This window comes from Coturnix japonica, chromosome 2, assembly GCF_054131305.1.
Source record: "Coturnix japonica strain WE chromosome 2, WE-NBRP24, whole genome shotgun sequence".
Taxonomy (NCBI): Eukaryota; Metazoa; Chordata; class Aves; order Galliformes; family Phasianidae; genus Coturnix; species Coturnix japonica.
Window position 1 is genome coordinate 122,301,259 of NC_140664.1, and position 21,909 is coordinate 122,323,167.

At 33.7% G+C, this 21,909-nt stretch overlaps 1 protein-coding gene across 4 annotated transcripts in view; it reads left to right on the forward strand.

Moving 5' to 3' along the window:
• MALRD1 (MAM and LDL receptor class A domain containing 1) overlaps positions 1 to 21,909 on the forward strand; it is a 196,561-nt gene that overhangs the window by 69,610 nt on the left and 105,042 nt on the right. For all 4 annotated transcript variants that reach the window (XM_015853499.3, XM_015853500.3, XM_085538687.1 and 1 more), the window contains exons 21-25: positions 2,137 to 2,293; positions 5,567 to 5,677; positions 6,761 to 6,974; positions 8,212 to 8,459; positions 8,948 to 9,245. In XM_015853499.3, coding sequence (XP_015708985.2) covers positions 2,137 to 2,293; positions 5,567 to 5,677; positions 6,761 to 6,974; positions 8,212 to 8,459; positions 8,948 to 9,245 — 1,028 coding nt within the window. The remainder of the gene's footprint in view (positions 1 to 2,136; positions 2,294 to 5,566; positions 5,678 to 6,760; positions 6,975 to 8,211; positions 8,460 to 8,947; positions 9,246 to 21,909) is intronic.

Here is a 21,909-nt window from a genome sequence, read left to right on the forward strand (position 1 = left end):
TTTATAAGTGATAGTAGAAATTTTTATCATGACTTATTTTCAGGTATTTCATTTCTATTTAAAAAAAAAATGTGCTTCATTTTATCAATATGGTGTTAACATGTAAGAAACTGTCTGCAAAATGATGCTATCTTTTCTGCATAAATTCCTTCATTTTATGAGATATTTTAGTACTCCCTTCTATATTTAAGTACAGCAAGTATATTAATAGTTCACAGCTGTGAGTCATCTTTCTATGCTATAGATATGTTATGGCAATAATCCACATCTTTGCCTTTTTACCTTTGAAACTATATCACACACATCTTTTCTAATAACTGCAAACACCCTAGATAAGGTTTTGGGAAGCCTCCAGAAAGTGCATAATGAGTAAAAGTTTGTACTGCAGGTAATTGAAAGTACTCCCATTATTCTGACCGGTAGAAGTTCTTATTACACTTTGCCTTGCTGAAGGAAATAGCCTAGGATTTCTTTATAAAAAAAACAAGCAAACAAACAAAAAAAAAAAAACTAAAACTTTTACTATCAGAATTGTCTAATATTTTCAACTCCCAAAATATTTTCTCTGGTTTTCCAAGACTCTAGTAGATCTCCTGTTAATCTTAATTTTTCAAATATGAGACAAGGGGAGATGGAAGCAGTATTTTGTGTGACAGTCAATGACCCAGATGCTGATTTGCAAATATTTGACAAAAGATGGGTTTTTTTGTTTGTTTGTTGTTTCTTTTTATTAATTGCTATTACTAGATTTTAATTTTCCTATGAAGCAAACTATTAACAACCAATTGTCAAGAAAGAGGAAGAGATGGAAAAAGATTTTCATTTAAATATATGCTTAAGATCAGCCAAAGGTTATGGAAAAGATAAGGAGATATTGGTTAAGTTTTTACACCGAGATACCCAGGAAGATGAGGCTGTTTGCAGTCTGTCAATCAGTCACAATTTCTTGCACATGTGATTCTGAAGATTAATGAATGAATTAAAAGATTTCAAATCTTTAGAGAAAAATTGTGGTATAAGTATAATTTCACTTGTTTCTAACCTATTTTATTCATTATGATGTATTTAGAATGCTCTACTCCTAAAATGGAAGAGTTTATTAGTCTCCAAGCTGTGTGATGGGCTATAATATAAGTTAATGTTTAAAATTATTTCTACATGCAAATTATTACACAGAGTACATTTAATCTACCATTTTTTTGGAAGGTAACAGTAATAAACCTAAATATACTGACTTTGGGGATATTTTATCACTCAAATAGTCATTGTAGGCCTTGCAATATGGGAAGAGCTGTTCCTAGATAAGCAATGAAGAAATTTATATATATATAATATAAATTTTTATATACACATATGCATATACAATATTTTTAAAGAAAAGATTTGGCTACAAGATTTCACAGACACTTCACTAGACTGAAAAAAATAAATACACAAACAGGAAAACGGAAAAGACAGGAAACTAATAAAGATATTTCAGGTAAGAAAATCTTAATAATGTAGATTCCATCATCAAGTTTGTAAGGTTTTGCTGAAAACTTTCATAGCTTTATGAAGGACTGATTGTGCAGCTTCTTCACTAAAGAGAACAGAATCTTTTATTTGGCCAACAGTTGCATTTTCTTTGAAGGGCAATTTTTTTAGGATCTTAATCTCAGCTAATTGAAACCTTAAAACTGTCTCTCTGTATACACTCAAAGTCTGATCCACACCACAAGACAGCGTCATTTTTCCCAGCAGAAAGAATTTCATCCAGTGTCTTGGAATATTTTACCTCCAAGCCAGGAGAATGGCCATATGTACATCAGCTTTGAGTAGGCTGCTGACTTCACTGATGAAAAGGTGTGAGTGGGGTGGAAATAAAAGGCCTTCCAGCCTCAGATGTCTGACCCTGTGTAAAGGAAGATTTTGGCTCTGTGTTTATCTTTGTTTAGATGCTATACAAAAGTACCAAAAGCCTTTTCAAGGGGTTTTGTGCTATTCTGGCAATGCATTGATGAATTAAAAAGTATCCAGATACCCAGATAGTAAGCATAATATGTGTATAAGGAAATATTACCTCTTTAATAAAACTGGGACTTAATTTTGGTTAAATGTTTTTTATATTAAAAAAGAAAACCTTTTCTCTCTGGGCAGGAATACTGAAGAAGGCGTGTATCTGTTTGCTGACAGCTCAAATGGAGAATATGGTCAAATTGCTGATATTGCTACACCAGCTATTTCCTTTACAGGACCCCATTGCAAAATCACGTTCTGGAACCATATGAATGGTTCAACAGTAGGTTCTTTGGAGGTACGGAGGTATACTTTATTTTGCTTCATTCTTACTGTCTGAAATTTCTGGGAGAAAAATGAATGCCTTGTCATTTAGTTTTGTTAAAGCCCAGGCTGTCAATTAATGAAAATGAATAACTAGTGCTTTACTGCTCTCAATATGTTTTGATCTGAAGGAAACATTAGCTTGAGTATGCTGTGAAAAGCATTTTACAGCAAACTAAAATGATGACCTTTAAACATGTACCAAGTCTGGAACTTTTGTACAAGAAAAAAGCCTTGACGTGCGTAATACCTCTTGACACTGAAAAACAGCAGTAGATGTTTGGAAATGTAGGTTTTTGGATGAATGTAGGAGTTTGAAAAAAGAAGAAATTGTATGAAAATTCATTGTGACATTTTGTAGAAACTGCTTATTGTTGTGTTATTCATTTGAAAGTGTAACATTTATTTCTCAAAGGTTAATTATATTTCTATTTTGAGGATTTAACAATAGCAAACTTTTTTATTCATACCCTTTTCTTTACTTCAGTTAAAATAAAAATATTTGTTGATAGGATATCTGTTTTGTTCATCAGCTTATAGATCAAAAATGTCACTGCAAAGTGGCTGAATAAAACAAGAATATTTTTCTCCACACATCAGAGTAACAATCATGCAACTTCCCATGAATATTACACAATAATTTACAGCATCAGAGGTGGATTTTTAAAATACTAAAAATAATATAGATTAAAATGTGTGTTGATACCAAAAAACTAAGAGATGGTGTTCTCCAATCTGTGTATTTGACTAGCTAGGTGCTCAGAGGAAGTATGCCTTTTATTTTCTTAAATACTTAATAAACAATTCTTCAGAATTAGTGGGAGATGAGAGCATAAAGGTGGTTCATCCTTAGCTTTAAGACTTGGAAAAGATAAATGAGTTGTGGCCTCTTTGTATTTGCTCTAATGTCCCAGATCTTTAAAGTGTGGGAATCCATATTACTTGGAAGCATGTCCACAGGTAGTTTTGCACAAATTAACAGCCTAGTTAGTCACAGTCTCAAGGCAGAGCCACAAAAGAAAAATGTATAGGTATATATATATTTTTCTCAGTTCCAACCACAGACAGGTAACAATTTTAGGACAAAAGATAATGGGTGTAAACTGTGCCAGGGGGGTTCAGATTGAATAATGGGAAAATTTCCTTCTCAGAAAAGAATGTCTGGGCACTGGCACAGGCTGCCCAGGGAGGTGGTGGAGTCACAGTCTCTGGAGTTGTTGAAGGAACATGAACATGTTGCATTGAGAGAAATGTGTCAGTGAGCTTGATGAGAATGGGCTGGTGCTTGCACTGAATGATCTTAGTGGTATTTACCAACTCTAAGGATTCTGTGATTCTATAGTTTCTAGTAGGAGACTACAGTTTCACTCTATTAGTTAACTGACTTTTTTCCATCTACAACTTAATCAACTTTAAAATATACCAAAGTCAAATCACAAAGTCATTTTATTTTAAACATTGTTAATTGTTTTCTTACTACAGTTGCTTAATTATTTGATTGATTATAAATGTAGAAATAACCTGGAATATAAAATTATTTAGAAAATATGGCTTTGTTTTCTTTTAATTTTTGTAAGTCCTTTATGAATGTGAATCTTCTGTGGTTGAAAATCGCAGATTTTTTTACTACTTTTATTATTCTTCTTTCCCATCACTACCACTTTTTATTTAATTCATAAATTTGGATTTTTGCATGCTAGTTTACATCCATGCTATCAAATGTTCTCTAGGATATATTGAAGCCTCCTGCTATTTACATGAATGACTGTCTTTTCGTGGTTCTATAGCATAAACGCCAATAAGTTGTTGCTTTGTTGTGCAACCCATGTTTGAATATTAGCTGGAGCCATTTTTGTCCACTCTGCTCTCTGACCCTTCATGGATAACTCTAACAAAGAATTAGCAGTCAGTTTTCAATAACTTGCTAAGTAATTTAAATGCATAGGACTTACAGTTAAATTAGGGTACAAGAAAAGGCCTAGATTTTGGTGGGGCTTAAATTTACGGCCTTTTTTCACCCTTCATCATGATAATAGAGAACACATGGAATTCTGGTGAAGAAATTGGATTTATAATTTTGTAAGTAATTTAAGCTATGTGTAAAATTGTACATGTTACTCTATATAATCTCACAAATCTATATAGATATATGTGTAAAGTATATGCAGAATAGTAAGAAAAATATATTATTCAGCACTCCCTAGTCTTCTTAAATAATACATGTAGCCTCTGTTTTTCTCAATTTTTATGTTTTCCTTAAAATTCATGTCTTCTGTGAGCAGTTTTTCTTGTCTATAAAGCCAGATGTCATTTTGCTTTTCTATTCCATTCAAAACATTACACCTTATTCTTTTTTCCTCTGGAATGGAAGCTCTTCACCTTGGGGATATGCTATTTGATTTCCAAAGCTTACCTGTTAAGGAATATGATACACACGCATAGGACTGCATACATTTTCAAAAAAAAAAGTTCTTTTTTTTTTTTTTTTTTTTTTTTCATTAAGATAAAGAATGTCTGGGCTGCCCTAAGAAGATTATGCAGAATAGCAATATATCCTTGAAAGCAGAACTGGTGCAGGATACTGTAAGATGTTTGTCTCTATGAATGCTGCCTGGAAACAAGACTTAATGCACTTCATCACACTCCCATCTTGCTGTTATTTTCAGCTCACTTGAATCTGGATGTTCAAGAGGTTGGAGGAAAGAATATTGAGGATTTTGTGCTAGTGTTGAAGTGTTAGCTTTCTCTAGTTCAACAATTATTTTTTTTTTTACAAGAGTCTTCTGTTTAAAGATAAACTGTGGTCTTCAGAAGGAAAGGATGAAATAGTTTGAAATAAATTCAGGACATTAAATTTTTCCTGGAACTTAAATGGAGAAATTGAATGCAGTCTAATGGATGCATGAACTATTACATTTTTCAACAACTCTTGTTAATTAGTTTTGTTTTCCATGTTTTACAAATGAATCCTGACCTTTTGCTGAACAGTTTTTATTTGTAGCTAGGCACTCTAGCTAAGTTAATTACTAACTTAGTCCAGATAAATACCTTAGCAGAAGGTATTTGTGAGTTGATGAGAAAGTTTTAAAGCATCATTTTCTTCAAATTGTGGTTTATATCAACCAATCCCTTTGTACTTGGTATTTAATGGTGGTATAGAATTAAATTATAGAAGGTACTATGGACAAAATGAATGTGGAGTGAGTTTGTAATGCACAAATTTTTTGTGACCTAAATTGTTTTTTAGGTACTCTGTAAAACTGGCAATAAGACTTCTACACTGTGGACTCAAAGTGGCAGCCAAGGTCCAAAATGGAACAGAGCAGAAGTATTCTTGGGAATTCGTTCAGATTTTCAGGTGTGTATTCATATTTTCCATGCTGTCTAGAAAACTGGCTTTAGATACTTTTATCTTCAGCATTTCCACCCTTTTTGCCTTTTTAACACACAAACATGTTATAACTTCCCTCCTGAATAGAAAATAAAAAAAATCAGATTTTCCATTGTTTGATCACTTATCTGAAATGGACACCCATTTTTAATTTTTCTCATTCCTCTTCAATCTTAAACAAACATTCATTTCATAAAACAGATTCTATTCTATTCTACTTATATCCAACTTGGTTTAGCACTATTTCATTTCCGTCTCCTTAGTGTGCAGTAGAATTGCATTTGTTTTACGAAGAAGTAGTATTGAGTAGTATTGACTTTGTAATATGAGCTGATCCTTCAGAATCTTAGAGATACTTAGTTATCATTATGTCATGCTTCCTTGCATCTTTCTCAAAATAGAAACACGCATAGAAACGATCACAACAGTGGTTAGTGAAGCACAGGGCAGCGTTGCTCAGAGAGGTGATGAAAGCCCTATCCTTGGAGGCATTCAAGGTCAGGCTGGTTGGGGCTTTGAGCACCGTCATCCAGCTGTAGACATCCATGTTCATGTCAGGGAGTTGGACTAGATGACCTTTAAAGGTTTGTTGCAACTCAAGTGATTCTATGATTTTGTGCTACATTTAAAAATGTTACTTTATCCATTATTTCTGTCTTGGATGACTTTTAATAGGACTCCAAATTTATTTTAACATTTGTGGAAATAGCTAGTGAAAGACTAATACTTTTCAGACTTACTTAGGAGGAGTAGAACTCTTTGCTATTAATTCAGGAAGAGCAGGGACTGGTGACTGTTTGACTTACTCATTTTCTTCCTTTTTTTTTTTTTTTTTTTTTTTTTTTGTACATGGCTGATACTAGGTAATGGTGCTTCAGTAACTGTAGTGAATAGTGTCTATGGGTGGTGGTACAATCCTACTGCACTATGAAATTAAGAACACAAAACTTCATATTCCAAGATCTGCAAGGGCCACTGTTGTCTGTTCTAGTTATGTTTTGTATATATCTAATTAGTATTTTGCTCTAATATCTTTGTAATTTTTATTAGATTATTTTCAGGGCAAAATGTGGTGTCAGTTACATGGGAGATGTGGCAGTGGATGATATTACTTTTGAAGATTGTTCCCCTTTGCTCATCCCAGACAGACCTTGCACATTAGAGGAATTCACATGTGCCAACAAGTACTGCATCCCAAAAGATAAACTATGTGATTTTGTAAATGACTGTGCAGATAACTCAGATGAAAATCCTGCCATTTGCAGTAAGTATGATAGGCTTTGTTACTTTTTTAAAGAATTTTTTTGTTGAGAATTTTGAATGCTTCACTACTTCTGGCATCGTATCACTTAAAACAGCAAACATACAGGCAATAATTTTATTCCTTGCTTTTTTTTAAAATTTTTTTTATTTTTTCTTTTTTTTTAATGATTTTTAAATTACCATTGTTTAGTTTGAAATAATTTTATGAAAAATACAAATGCTGTTAGTGAATTTCTCAACATAATTCAGAAAGCCACTGTCTTTAATGCACAGTAAAAATCTGCTTTCCATAAGAAAAGAATGCATTAAGACTGGGGGAAAAAAGAATCAAGCATAATACCTTTGGGAAATGGGGACCTGGTTCCTTTGATATTTTGAGGATTTTCAGGTATCTTAGAAAGTTGTTTCAGTATGAATGTAAAACCATAGGGTTTTACCTTTTTACATACTTCTTGACCAGAAACCATACTTTTTTGATGTTTTTTTCTCTGTTTTGATATGCATTCAGCATACAAAAAATCAATCAAAATTATGGTGTTTTTTTTTTTTGTTTGCTTGTTTTTTGTTTTTTTTTTTTGGTTTTAGGCTAAATACAAATAAAGGAGTAACCAAGATAAACTGCATATTGGCCAATAAAATGTGTATGAATTATTTTGGAAACAAAGTAAACTAGGTAGGGGTTTGTTTCAGCTCAGAGTCAACATTCCTACAATTACATTTTACCTGTATTGTCTCTAGGGAGGATGCATCACTATAGTGCTGCTCTGTTAATTTGATGGATTTCCGTTCTGCAAATACAAGTATTTTATATATAACATATAGGTATATATACAAGAATAGTATACTTAGATATCCTTTTTCACACCTGGCTTTAAAATGTTCCTCCAAAAAAGGATAGTTTTCTGCAGATGTCTTGGATTTTCAATGGAGGATGTCAATTGATCCCTGCATATGAATCTCTAGAGTTAGGTAGATAGCTATATTTAATTATTTTTGTACCTATAACACTGGAGCATGGTCATCTATTTCACGTATGTGCTGTTTTATCCTATACCATAATTATATCCTAGAATACTAAAAAAATGGTTTGCTTAGTAAGTTGCATGAATGTTGTTTGCTTTATTTTTTTGATTTTTATTTTTTTATTTTTTTTTCTTGACAAATAATTGTGTGCAAGGCAGCATTGCATTAACTTTCTGAAGAAATACATGTTCGTTTTGTTTGCAAAAATCTTTCAGGAACTTCTATTGGGCGTTGTGATTTTGAGTTTGATCTTTGTGATTGGAAGCAAGAAGAAAATGATGATTTTGACTGGCACCTCAGAACTAGCAGTGCGAGTAAACTGGGCTCTGGACCAGCTGCTGATCATACACTGCAAGAACTGTCTGGCCATTACATTTTTATAAAGAGTTCTTTTCTGCAGCTGCCAGGACAAAAAGCTAGGATTTCTAGCCCTGTGTTAAGCAGGATGAATAAAAACTGCAAGGTATGTTGGACTGTAATACTAGCAAGAGTGCAGAATTTGATTTCTAGATTAGACCAAGTTAGTATTCCTAAGGTAAAGAAAATTACTGATACATCTGATTAAAAACAACCATGTTGTGAATCAGAACCTGAGCTTCTTTCCACTTTGGAATCATAGGAAAATGTGAATCTTTTTGCTGTTTTTGGGGAAGAATGATTTCTGTAGATAAGTACTCTGCAGAAGACTTAAATGAAGTAAACAATTCTTTCCTTTATATTCACATGCAAGTTATTCAAAAGAGATAAAGTGTCAACTGTATTGTATTGCTGGCTTCCAAGTTTGGTTTATGGAATAGTTCAAAAAGTCATTTTTGTGTGTATATATTAAATTATCTTTGAAAAAGAATAGAGCTGTTATCATGATTCCATTTTAGAATTATGATAAATACAGTAGCAGAATGTCTCTGAACTCACCTATTGTATACTAGAGTCTACTGCTCTTATTTACAGATATTTTTCTATTATCATATGTATGGAGCTCACATTGGATCACTGATTGTCTACCAGATGACTATGTCAAAACATGAAAAAATCCTCCTTATTCTTACTGGAAACCAGGGAAATTTCTGGCAGAGCAAAGCACTGAACCTAGTTGGAGATGGAAATGAAGATTTCCAAGTCATTTTTGAAGGAATAGTTGGAAGAGGTCTCAAACATGGCATAGCACTTGATGACATTACATTGTCTCGGGAGTGTTTACGATCCCAGGAGTTTTTACCAGCAGAATCCACAACAGAGCCTCCAACAGGTAATGTTCTTGCTAAAGATAAAACTAAGTCCTGAAAGAATATGTGGCAGTGATGTTTCCATTTCTTTGTCTCTCCTTCAAAACAGAAATAGAATGGATATCTCACTGTGTTGAAAACAGTTTGTTTTTAAGCAGCATTTTGAAATAATGATGAAATTATTTTTATAATGTAACTTTTGAGGTAGTAGGTCAATACTTGTGAATCTATAAAGCCTATATCCTGACATGTATGCTTAGACAATATCTTGTTCAATTCAGTGGGATTTATTTATCAATCTTTACTTGTATAGTTACTATAAAACAACTGAGAGTAGGACAGAGCCCAGTACAAATATACTGTGTGTTAAAGTAAACAAGAAGTACACAGGGATGGCTCTAATGTTTTTTAGCTAATGGGAATCCCTACTGAGAGCTACTGTTCAGGCACTATACTCATCTACTCATTCCCTTGTGATATGATATCAACATTTTTACCATTAACATCATCCTCAATTATTGCACAAAGGAAATAAGACTCAGAAAAAATGCTACCAAAATTACACTGTTTTGATGGGGATGGATTACTCTGTCTAGAAGGTAAGAGCTGCTTCTAAAAGCACTGATCCTGTTCATTCACAATGTTTGCTTGAATGTGAAAGGCAAAGAAGCTCTTTCTGATACAACAGATCACCTTCCATATTTATCACTAGAGCTGCTGAAATTTAAACTCCCAATGAGGAATTTAGAAGATACATTTAATTCCTGGGCCTATTCCTTGGTCCTTGGCTGTGGCAAGTCATTTTATGTCTCTCTTTCTGATGAATAAAACAAAGTTAATATTTCCTGAAGTCAAGGAGTACTGGGAGAATGGATTGTTAATTTATGTGAGCTGCTTTACTTTTTGTTACTGTCACTAATGAGCAGCCTTCCCCTTTAGGATATCATTAAGCACTGCTCAGGTACTGGGCTATAACACTGATGAGACTATATAAAACCTAAAAAAAACCCACTACACTGTGCATTGTCTGTAAGATAAGGACATGTGTAGTGGTTTCCAGATATACCCTTAAAAATTTCCAAATCTTTACAGTGCATGCTATTGGCTCCCTACTTCTGTCAAAGACAGTCATGGATATTTATTGCAAATGAGATTTGTATTTTAAAGTTCAGATTTATATGAACATTTCCCCAAGAAAAAACATAGCTGAGATTTCTTATTCCTTATTTTTTGATGTTTTCAGACTCTATCTACTTAATGGTAGATACAACTCCCTGTGGCAACACTGGAAACTAAAAGCTTTGCTTTTGATAGTAAAGCATGTTCCAAAACCCTTTTATGATGTATATAATAAAAAAGCTACTAAAATCTCAGGGGAAAACAAAAAAGACATCAGAGACAATTTCTTGTTGTAACTTAAATATATTTTGTGAACTTTGTAGATTCACCAGTTTAAGATAATGGTCTAAATTTGTCCTTGTAGTATGCCATCTTTTCCATATCAGCAATTTTTGCTTGTCCTGAACCAAAAACAACTTACATTTGTCACTGAGATTTTCAATTTACAGCCACTATTTAACAGTGTTATCTGTTTGGATCATTGCTTGAAATGTGGACTTAGAAATCAAAATATGAAATGTACTGCTCAGTCCCGAAATGTTCTGATCAGTGGCCAAATAAGGTCTGTGCAAAGTACACTGTGATCTAACTATATAACTATAGCCAGTTAAAATTATTGTGTTGATCAGCTACAAAAAATTTAGACTTTTATACTTCTCTGCTTGAATGTAGAGACAAGGATTTTAGCACATTTGAAATGCTTACATGCATTGCTCAAATTTCTTAGAATCACTTGATTTGGAAGGGACCTTTAATAGGTCATCTAGTCTAACTACCCTGCAATAAACAGGGAGAACTAGTGACTTCTCACTTCAGTTTTGTAGAGAACAAGTTTTTTGTCTTCAACAAATTAATAAGAGATTAACTACATTATCTCTAAGAACATAGGAACAGACATTGTAGATCATAATTAAGATCAATTTCACTTGTATCCTGTCTTCAACACTGTCAGCGTGATGTGGAGGAAGATCCAAAAGAGGCACATGATGCATCCTCCTAATGTTTCTAATATTTCCTGTTTAGATAACTGTGTTTTACAAACATACATCCTGTTTGGTCATATCTTAACTGTGGTAGTGACTGAAGATTTTCACCTCTGAAATTTGACGGTGGTACTCTCTGTCACTTAACAGTAAATTTTGCTGCCATTCACACTTTCTTAACAGGGGTTTTTTAGTTCCATTTTAGTCATTCAGTGTACCTGACACATCTGCCTGGTGCTGGCAGCCTTGAGATTATAGTAAAGTCTACATTGCCTGCACTGGACAGTACACTTCTTTTTAAGCAATTTCAGTCCCACAAAATGCTTTTACCATTCTTCCTAGATATTCCTGGCACATACTACCATGGATACCTTACTATCACTAGCAAAGTTTCTTATTTCATTGGCCATATTCTTTTCTATTCATTTACATTTAGATATTAATGAATACAGTCTTGTTAATGTTGTGGGTTTTTGTTGTTGTTTAATTGTTGCTTTGTTTTTTCTTTATATTTTTAGAAAGATATTGAATCATTCTAAAGCGGCAATCTAATTGAGAGGTACAAAACAAAAAATAAATAGAATTCAACAGCATAACTGAAATTAAAATAATGGAAAGGAAGAGAGTATAATTTATTTGAAATATTACTCTTAACTGCATGTATTCTAAGAACCAAGAAATGATGTTCAGATCATTCTTTTGTAGATATAATTAGATTTATAGAAATTTACAGACACATAAGTTGAAATAACTTTGACAGTTATTCTAACTAATACATAGTAATACCTAAAATCAGATTTAATGTTTCTGTGCAAAATGTTGTCTCCTACTGAAAAGAATAAACTCCTTAGATACAACAAATTAAATAACAAATCATTTTCATATTCCTTTAAGCAACCAGTATTGTCTGAGAACAGGATGTGAAACAAATAAAGTAATAGATCTAAAGCACTTCAAAACAAGTTGCAGAAAGGAAAATTAACAACAATATCAAAAAAAAAAAGAAAAACACAAGTCACTGGAGAGTACTGAGAATTTCTGATATGCCCCTGAACGTTTGTAGATAGAAGATACCTATATAATTGCATCAATATTCTCAGTCGCACACAGTTTTGAACATTTTCTTATGAAAACCAATTGTTTTTTTCATTCATTATATTACAAGTGTGATATTTGAATTTCAAGGTTAGGATTCCTTTCTGTTTGCATACTTTCATCTTAGTGATATTTGTACATTCTCTCCTATTTAGAAACAAAGCAAGAGCTACTGCTTCTATTTTACTCTGTAGAAACCTGAGGCATTTTGAGTTACTTGCCTCTGGTTGTATCATGATCCTGGATTAAGATGTAAATAATACACCAGATATGCCCCTTGAAAGAGGTATAATCTTCACAGATTTTGTGGCATAGAAAAGAATCTGTTACCTATTTCTTCTGTTGGGACTCAAACTAGCCAATCTAAAAGTAGCAGTTAGAGTAGATTTCCGTGTTGCATATTTTTAAGTATCTCAAGAAAAAAATAAAAACAAGATTAAAACTCTCAATCATAACTCTGCCAAGTTTAGTGCCAGTAAAATGTGGCATTATTACAACATAGCACTCAGTAGAAATAAATGGGAGTATCAGCTGATGAAAAGCTCAGCATGAGCTGGTAAGGTGCGCTTTGCAGCCCAGAAGGCCACCCATATCCTGGGATGATTCTGCATCAAGAGAAGCATGACTGGCAGGTCAAGAGTTGTGATTCTGTTCCTCTAGTCTGTTCTTGTGAGATCCCACCTGGACTACTGCATCCAGATCTAGGACTCCAAGCACAAAAAGGACATGGAGTGGTTGGAGCAGGTCCAGAGGAGAGCCACAAAGATGATCAGAGGGCTGGAGAACCTCCCTTAGAAGAACAGGCTTAGAGTTGGGGCTCTTCAGCCTGTAGCAGAGAAGGTGCAAGGGGGGACCCTTATAGCAGTATTCCAGTACCTGAAGGGGTCCTGCAGGAAAGCTGAGGTCGGACTTTTTATTCGGGTATGTAGCAACAGGATGAGGGGAAATGTTTTTAAACTGGAAGAGGATAGACTAGATATTCGGAAGATGTTCTTTACTGTGAGGGTGGTGAGACCCTGGAACAGGTTGCCCAGATTGGTTGCAGATGCCGCCTTCCTGGATGTATTAAAGGCCAAGCTGGATGTGGCTTTGAGCAGCCTGGTGTAGAGAGAGATGTCCCTGCCTTAGCAGGGGAATTGGAACTGAGGGATCTTAAACGGCCCTTCCAACCCAAACCATGCTATGATGGAATATAATAAAATATTGATAAAGCAGAAGCCTGCTAAAGAATACCACTCCTATTTTTACTTTACTAGAATACTGAATAAGGAACCTTTTGACCCATCTAAGCTTTTCCAGGACTAACAGATGCATTGTTAGCTTGGACATTTCCCTGTGTGTTACAAATTCTTTAGGTTAGGCTTGCCTCTGCCTCTGAGTGAATCCAAATCACGTATGCTCTAAACCTTTGAATTCCTAGAACTAGCCAATAAATTACTCCTACAGGAGTGTAATCATTATTTTTCTCTCACATGTACAGACAGAAAAATAATACTACAATATAGACTTTAAATATCAAGTGTTTTTACTATTAGGTATTCTTGCACTAGCAAAGGTGCACAAAAAATGTGAAGTTTCACAGGATTGAATCCTGTTTTACCTCTGGTGAAATGCGTCTTTGTCAAGCACTTCAGTTTTCTAGACATTCCAGTACAAATTTTCCGCATATGATTAAGTGTACAGTCGTGTTTAAGTTTCTTTTCTCTTTTCTCTCCTTGTGTAACTGTAGCAGCAAACTGCATTTGAAAGGGCATTTCAGCACCTATTTATCAAGAATTATTTTGTACCTTCTGTTACTTCTCTAGTTACAGTGTTGGTGTTTTCAACATTATACATGTTAGTGCAGAAAAACAAAGCATTTTTCTGCACTAGATGTTTGAAAACATTACTTAAAAACCCAGCTTTCATTTTGTGCTTTATATTGAGGAAGAGTTGAAGCATTTCAATGCGTGGCAGACACATTTCTTATTTTCTTTTTGTTTACCAGTTTTCCACTTTTACCTCTTTTCAGTTTATTTATTGTTTTTTAAAATAATTTGTTTTCATTGTATTATTTTGTTTCAAATATATGCCTTTTAAATATTCTTGCTTTTTTAACTTCCTTCTATGGGTTGTCACTTCAGACCCTCTTTCTCTGACTTGTTTTCTCCACTCTGCCCAGGCTGAAGCCATTTTTGCATATAGAACTGCAGTAACACTGTTGTGCACCTGTATGCTGCATTTATTCAGTACTAAGACATTAAAGAGACACTATTTTAGATTCAAGCCATTAAATTCAAACTGAACAGACTCTGGTGTGGGAAAGCAGCACAGCTAGTATTGCTGTGCAGATTATCTGAGGACACAGAAAGTAAATTTAAGGAAGGAAAGCTCCAGGTAAATTTTCTTCAGTTGTTTTAATGCACTATTATTAAATGTCAGATAACAGCTGCAAAGGTAAATGCCCACAAACAACGGGGCTCATGGCAGAAGTTGAGGATGATGGCTAATACCAGATCAGATTCAGTGGAAAATTTCAAAATTCAGAATACTGGCTTGCACATAATTGTGATTAAGAGATTAGAGGTGATTCACTGCTGGTATAGGGGAAGTCTTTCAAATGTTTGGGTTGTTTTGTTTGTTTGTTTTTCAGTCTGTGTTTACTTTGAAGTTCTTTCTATTTCTTTTAAGGACGTTATTGCAGTTAATATAATGGTACGATTTAATATTCTATGTGATTTTCAGCAATTTTTTTTTAATGCTCAGTACTGCATACATTTGCTGCATAACTTTTTCCACATTACACTATTACTTGTCTTCCAATAGCTATGTTTTTAATTGAATATAATCCAGTCTTTACCAGTTCTCTATTTATTATCTGTGTTTTAAGGAGGTCTTTCTGATTATGTGGGACTGAAAGAAAAGCTAGTTTCCTTCCAATAAGCCAATAGTTAATTCAAATGTATAAATTCTACTGTTTTTCATTCCAGACCTTGTTGTGTGTGTATTTGCTGAACATTATAGTTTGCAAGCGTATATTTGTTGAGCATCTTACAGAGCAATTTATGAAGTCAGACAGAGAATGAACAGGCATTTAAAGATATGATATTACAGCTTCTTTTGTTAGAATGATAAAAGCCAACTTCAGAAGTGCAAAAACAAATGTGGTGGGGTTATGGATGATATGGTAAGACAAAGTGTTCGTCAAGACAAAAAGAGGTGTGTGAGTTTCAGGGAATGAGACTCAGAATATAAATCTAATATTTTTAATCCTATCTATACTATCTTAAGTGAAACTTTAGTCTCTCTTCTTACAATGAGGAAATTATCCCTTCCATACTGTAGATATTGCTGTTCTGTAACTGCTGGGGCCAGAGACGGATTAATACACATCATGCAATTGCTCCCTTTGGGATCAATTTCATTGAAGGATCCTTATGTGATTCTGTGTAGGGAATTTTAGGAGTCATTCCCTACTTCCAGGAAGATGATATATTTTGGTCAAAAAGGTATGCCAACCATGAAGCTAAAGTACTAGGGCTGCTATAACTGAGGGTGAGCATAATTCCTTCCTTTCTGAAGAAATAACCCAGGACAGAGCTTGTGAATTTTGAAAGAAAATTGACCTCTTCATGGAGATAAAGAATTCTAAGAATAAAAACTGCTCATCTGAGAGCTTGGTTATTCAAGTCAGTATCAGAGGCTACATCTTGAGCACTATGTTCAGTTTTGGGCCACTCACTACAAGAAAGACATTGAGGCCCTGGAGCCTGTCCACAGAAGGGCAGTGAGACTGGTGAAGGGTCTGGAGCACAAGTCTTATGTGGAGCAGCTGAGGCAACTATGATCTTTTATTCTGGAGAAGAGAAGGCTCAAGGGACACCTTACCACTCTCTACAACAGCCAGAAAAGAGGTTGTGGTAAGGTGGAGTTCATCCTCTTCTCCCAGGTAACTAGTATTAGAACAAGAGGGAATGGCCTCAAGTTACTCCAGAGGAGGTTCAGTTTGGATATTAGGAAATGTTTCTCATCAGCAAGACCAGTTAGGCATTGGAGCAAGCTGCCAAGGGAAGCTGTGGACTCATTGTCCCTGGAGGTTTTTAATGGTAGTTGTAGTACTTAGTAAAGTAGTTTAGTGGGCAGTATTGGTGTTGGATGGATGGCTGGACTAGATGATTTTGGAGGTCTCTTCCAACCTTAATGATTCTACGATTCAGTGTTCTAGCTGCATATGCTGAATACAAAGCATGATCTACTGAATTGCCAATTTGGGGAAACTCTTAAAGTGAAAAGTCTTAAATCTGGATGCTCAACTTCAAACTAGTTAGGTTTAGTTCATCACAAATCAGAATGCCATGGGAGAAGCCTTTCTCATTATTTTGTGGCAGCCGCAACTATGGGATTTTTCTTCTGTTTTTTGAAGTTGGCTAGTGTTGTGTAGCTAGATTTCAAAAGAAGACTGATGTAAAAAAAGTATTCAAGTTCTGTTGGAGGTGAAAGTTTGATTCAGATAAATATGAGTTTAATGAGTAGTATTGATCTTCAGACAGCTAAATGGCAGAGCTAGGAAAGGAACTGATGCATCTGAACTGGTCAAGAAAGTTTTAGGATAAATGTTAAAAGGGTGTTTTAGCTGAAAACCAAAAGATAGTCTTCTTGTAGCAGCAGAGGAGGTTGCTGATTTTACTGAAGGTAGAGGAATTGCTTGAGGTGGTTACCTTTCATAACACTGAACTGGATTTTGTCATCTCAGTGACTGGTTTTAAGACCCGGGTTCCTGAAGTGGGGTAAAACAATTTTGTCAGATCTCTCTTTCCAACCACTAACTTTTCTTCTGTTCAGAGAATGCAGCTAGAAATGAATATATACTGAATTGAGGTATGCTTAACAAAGCTATAATTGCTTTTGGGAATAAATGTTGCGTTGGATTGGATTAATAGTAAATGAGGATGATCAATAAAATTGCTTTTGTATTAATATTTTTAACAATAATGTATTCCTTCTCCCAGAAGAAATATAAGGAGCAGAACAACTTAAACACATTAGTCACAGTATACAGCTGAACTGTGACAGTGCAGAATCCCACCTCAAACCACTTATGCTGACATAATATTTGCACTTTTCACCCTCTTTTCTTTTGTTATTTTGGAACAAACATGAATTTTACACCGAGGGTAGGAAAAGCTGACCATGTTGGAAGATTCTGAGATACAGAGCAATTACAGTTTGTTGGTATCTTTTCCTTTCGCCAAGTTGTTCTTATTGACATTTTCAGTGCAGGCAAAAAATCTTTTAATCATGATATTCTCTTCAACTCACTATAACATTCTGCTTGATATAGGTAGAAAGTTCTGTAATATCACATGTTGAATGCAGTAGTCCTGAAATTTATTCCTTCTGAGTAACTAGAGGTGAAGGGTTCATATGTTCCTAAGATATGATTTGGGGCTTTTTCAATTTTTCCTATGTCTGGATCTAACTGAAGTGTTGCTGAAGAGTTTAAATAGAGCTGGTTTTAGATTCTGCAATTGTTTAAGGAAATTATTCCCCAAAATCTAATTACTGCAGTTCTTTAATTTTTTCATTCCATGTGTACATAACTGAGAATATCTCAGTGTGGTTTCCTTTGTATTTTGCGTACTTGAATATTGACACAGGTTAAAGTGATTGATATTCATAATTGGCAGTGATCCCCAAGTAATACTAAGTTTACATAATTTATCTTCATCTTTGAATAGTGAACAATCTTATACAAATTTAAAGATATTCCTGGACCACCTCTCACTCTTGAGGATTTGGGTTCATTTTAAATACTACAAATTATTGGTTGTGACACAGAATGGGTATGTCTTAGTGTCTTGAAAGGATGCTAAATAACAATCCTTTTCTAATGAGTAGTGCTTAAGTACTAGCTAACATAACTAAGTAAAAAATGTAGATATGCTTTGTCATGAATAGAGGGGTTGAGGTGGAACAGTCTTATTTTTGGTTTGTTGTTTTTTTTTGCTATTACTGGTTCTGAAGAGGAATATTACTAAATCTAATTGTTGGAAAGGAATTCTCTTGTGTTTATGCATGGAAGAGAACAAAATAGATCAAGAAAAACTTAAATTCAAATGTTTACAGTTAATGCTATTAAAAGCATTATATTCAAAGAAAGAAATGAAAATGTGTAATAGGTTTACATTCTTTTCATTGTCAGATTTTCAACTTATGAATGCCTTTAATAATTCTTCTAATTTCCAAAGCTGTCCTTTGACATGAAATGTAGTTTTCCTATTCCTGTACTGACAAGTCATTACTACTATACATTAGCATGTGTGGTGATAGCACTTTACTTTGTATTTCAGTAATACTGATGACATATTTGAGAAATGTTCCTATTAGCTCATTTTTTTAAAAAAAGACACATACAAGTCAGCCACACCATAATGTCAGTTTGTACAAGAGAGACAATAGAGTACTTGTTGCAGGAAAATAATCTGAGATCTAAATTATCCAGAGAGCCCTTATCCCTGGAATGTCAAACTTTTAGCCTGCTAATTAATTATTCTGGCCTTCATACCAGAGTATGGTTTTACAGGAACTCTAGCTGGTATATTTCTATCCACTCGAATGCAGGTAAAATCTTTTGAAGATATTCTGAAGTGCACCTAGTTTTTCAAGTCTAATGATATATTACTCTGAGAATTGGTGCAACTGAGTAAGACTCTAGTGTGGGAAACTTAGATAATAGTGTTAAATACCAGAAATTTAAGAAGTACAAATGTATTCTGTAATATTCTTACATCAGTCTATTCCTATCTAAAACTTGATTTAGCATGCAGGTGATTTTAACAGAAAGCTGAAATACAGCAAGATATGGAAAAAACAAACAACAAAAAATCACATTAATATTACAGAAATTGCATATAAAAGGATTATGACAAGAGACATAACTAATGCACTCACAAATAGAATCAATTTTGCTTTCTTCTAGGCATTTCAATCTTGTGTATCCTCATCAGTTAAATTATGATGCTAAATTTGTTTCTAGTAAGCAAAGGTACGTAGAAGACCAGCTCCAAGAAAATTGTAACTTCATGGATAAATGAGAGATTTTCATCTCTTCTTGTACATACTATAAGAAGTTATAAACACCTATGTGTTATACACTCTCTTAATTATGTAAGCAAGTTAAGTTTTTTACTTTTAAGCATTACTATCAATTTAAAATCTTGTTAAAGTTATTGTGTTTTTATCTAAAGAAATCCAAGATTTATTCAGTAATTTCTATTTGAACTAAAGTATGTTGCTTGGAAAAATCTCCATTCTTTTAATCAAGACCTTAAATTATGGAGAATTTATCACAGTCCTTTATTATCTATTCAATTGTCAATTTCATCATTTTATTTTAGCTTGAGTTTCACTGATTCTTCCAACTAAATTTTTCTTAATGTATGTTTGTTTGTTTTTTTCTATTATAGTAGCAATTTCTGCTATCAGAATGTTTGCCTACTGATAGGTAACTACAAATCATGGGGTATATTTTCAGCATATCCTAATAAATTACATTAATTGATCTCAGTTAGATCAATCAGTGTAAGTTCATAGTCAGACAAAGCCTATAAAGCTGTCCATTACCATTCCAAACAAATATGACAATTTGATTTCATCACTGACTGAAAATGAAATTATATGATAGTTTTTATTTATTTTTAAAAATGAGAAATTAGATGCATGAGTTTTTATTCTAAGCCTATAAATGCTATTTTAAGGAAAATTTTAAAAGCTGATGCCAACTTAAGTGGAAAGATGATATTTAAAAAAAAAAAAAGTTGAGATAAAAAACAAAACAAGTCTCGTGGAAGAAATAAACAACTGTTAGAGAATTTGGTGATTAAATAATAAAATTATATCTTTGTACGTAACATTTTTTTTTTCTGGGCTGAAACACAGGATGATCATCTAAAGGTCTTATGATCTTTTAAATAGAGTGGAAGAAAACAATGTACATTCCAAATGTCTCAGTCCTCCAAAGGAAAAAAACAACAAAAAAAAAAAAACCAAAAAAAAAAAAAAAGCAAAGAGTAAATAAATGATGCTTATGCATTAATGGAGTTCATTTGTTTTAGAAACATATTCAGGAAAGTGCTTAGATGCCTTTCAACTGAACAGCACTTTTATTAGTAATTTTACTACTTCTTTAATCAGACAGATGTTTGCATTTCCATTTCCATGTGCAGCTGGTTCTATAGTTGCTCTATAGTTTCTATAGAGATTTTGACCAAACAAGTATTTTAAATTTTTATATATCCATATTTATATGAGTATATACACACACGCACAGATACATACATTTTAAATTGGTTTACAGCAAAAAGTCTACACTAATAATCTTTTAGTAGCATGATTCAACAAAAGAAGTTACTGAACCTTACTAAGCAGAATTTCCTCTTAAATAAATATTCCTATTGTGCCCATGGTTGTCTATGTAATGAATTGTTTGCATTCCAAGGATTGAGGAAGAAAAGTAGGAAGGAAAAGGCAGAGAGCTCCAAAAAACTTTCCTTGTAGGATTACTTCTCCTTCAAGTTATAAATCTTTAGAAATACAGCAATTAAATAGAAAACATACAAACTATGGAAGCACATCCAGAAACAAGTCACGTTACAGACTTGGGTAGACAGTGTAATATCATTCATTACACATGCTTGAATGGATTCATTCATGCCAGGATTCAAGATGGATTTTTCTTTTGCTTCAGATAACAAAGAGTTCCACTTTTCAACTCCACTTTTTTTCAACATTAAATTGGAAGCAGTCCTCTAAAGGGGCTTCAAAATGCAATAGGAATCGCAATTATTGATCATGATGAATGGGAAGGAAAAGAATTTACAAGCACGGACTGCATTTGAAAACTTAAATTCCTAGTTTAAAGAAAAAAAATAATTTTGTGCTTAAATTCATAGCACAATCACATAAAGTGAGTGAAAGGGTTATGATAAATAGTTCCTAAAATGGTGCCATCTCAGGCTGAGATTTCATAACAAATTTCTGTCTTCAGGGAGCACACATAATTGAAATTCTAAAGACTGCTTCCCTCTAAATGTTTTTATATACACAGGGCCTGCTTGCCAATGGAATATCAGCTGAATAGAGGTGTGATTGCCAGATATCTCCTCTCACAGTTTTTCTTTGTGTTTACTACTACAGATAGATAGAGAAGATAAGTTTCTGATGGAATTCAAATGCTTTGCAAGTTGCAGTAATAAGATTCTGACTTCCACAACGATATGATTAATATATTATTTTGGACAGAATCATTTTCATAGATTTTGTATTAATAAAATCTACATTGATATTTCCACTAATTTGTAACAATCATGAACTTCATACAGATTATTTTCTAGTCAGAGCCTACTCAGTCTCCAGTTGTGGAGATCATTGCCTGATGTTTTTCATTCTTTTAAGCTCTTATCAATCTTATTCTGGTTTCCACCCCTCTGTTCAGGATGTTTTTCTTCCCTAA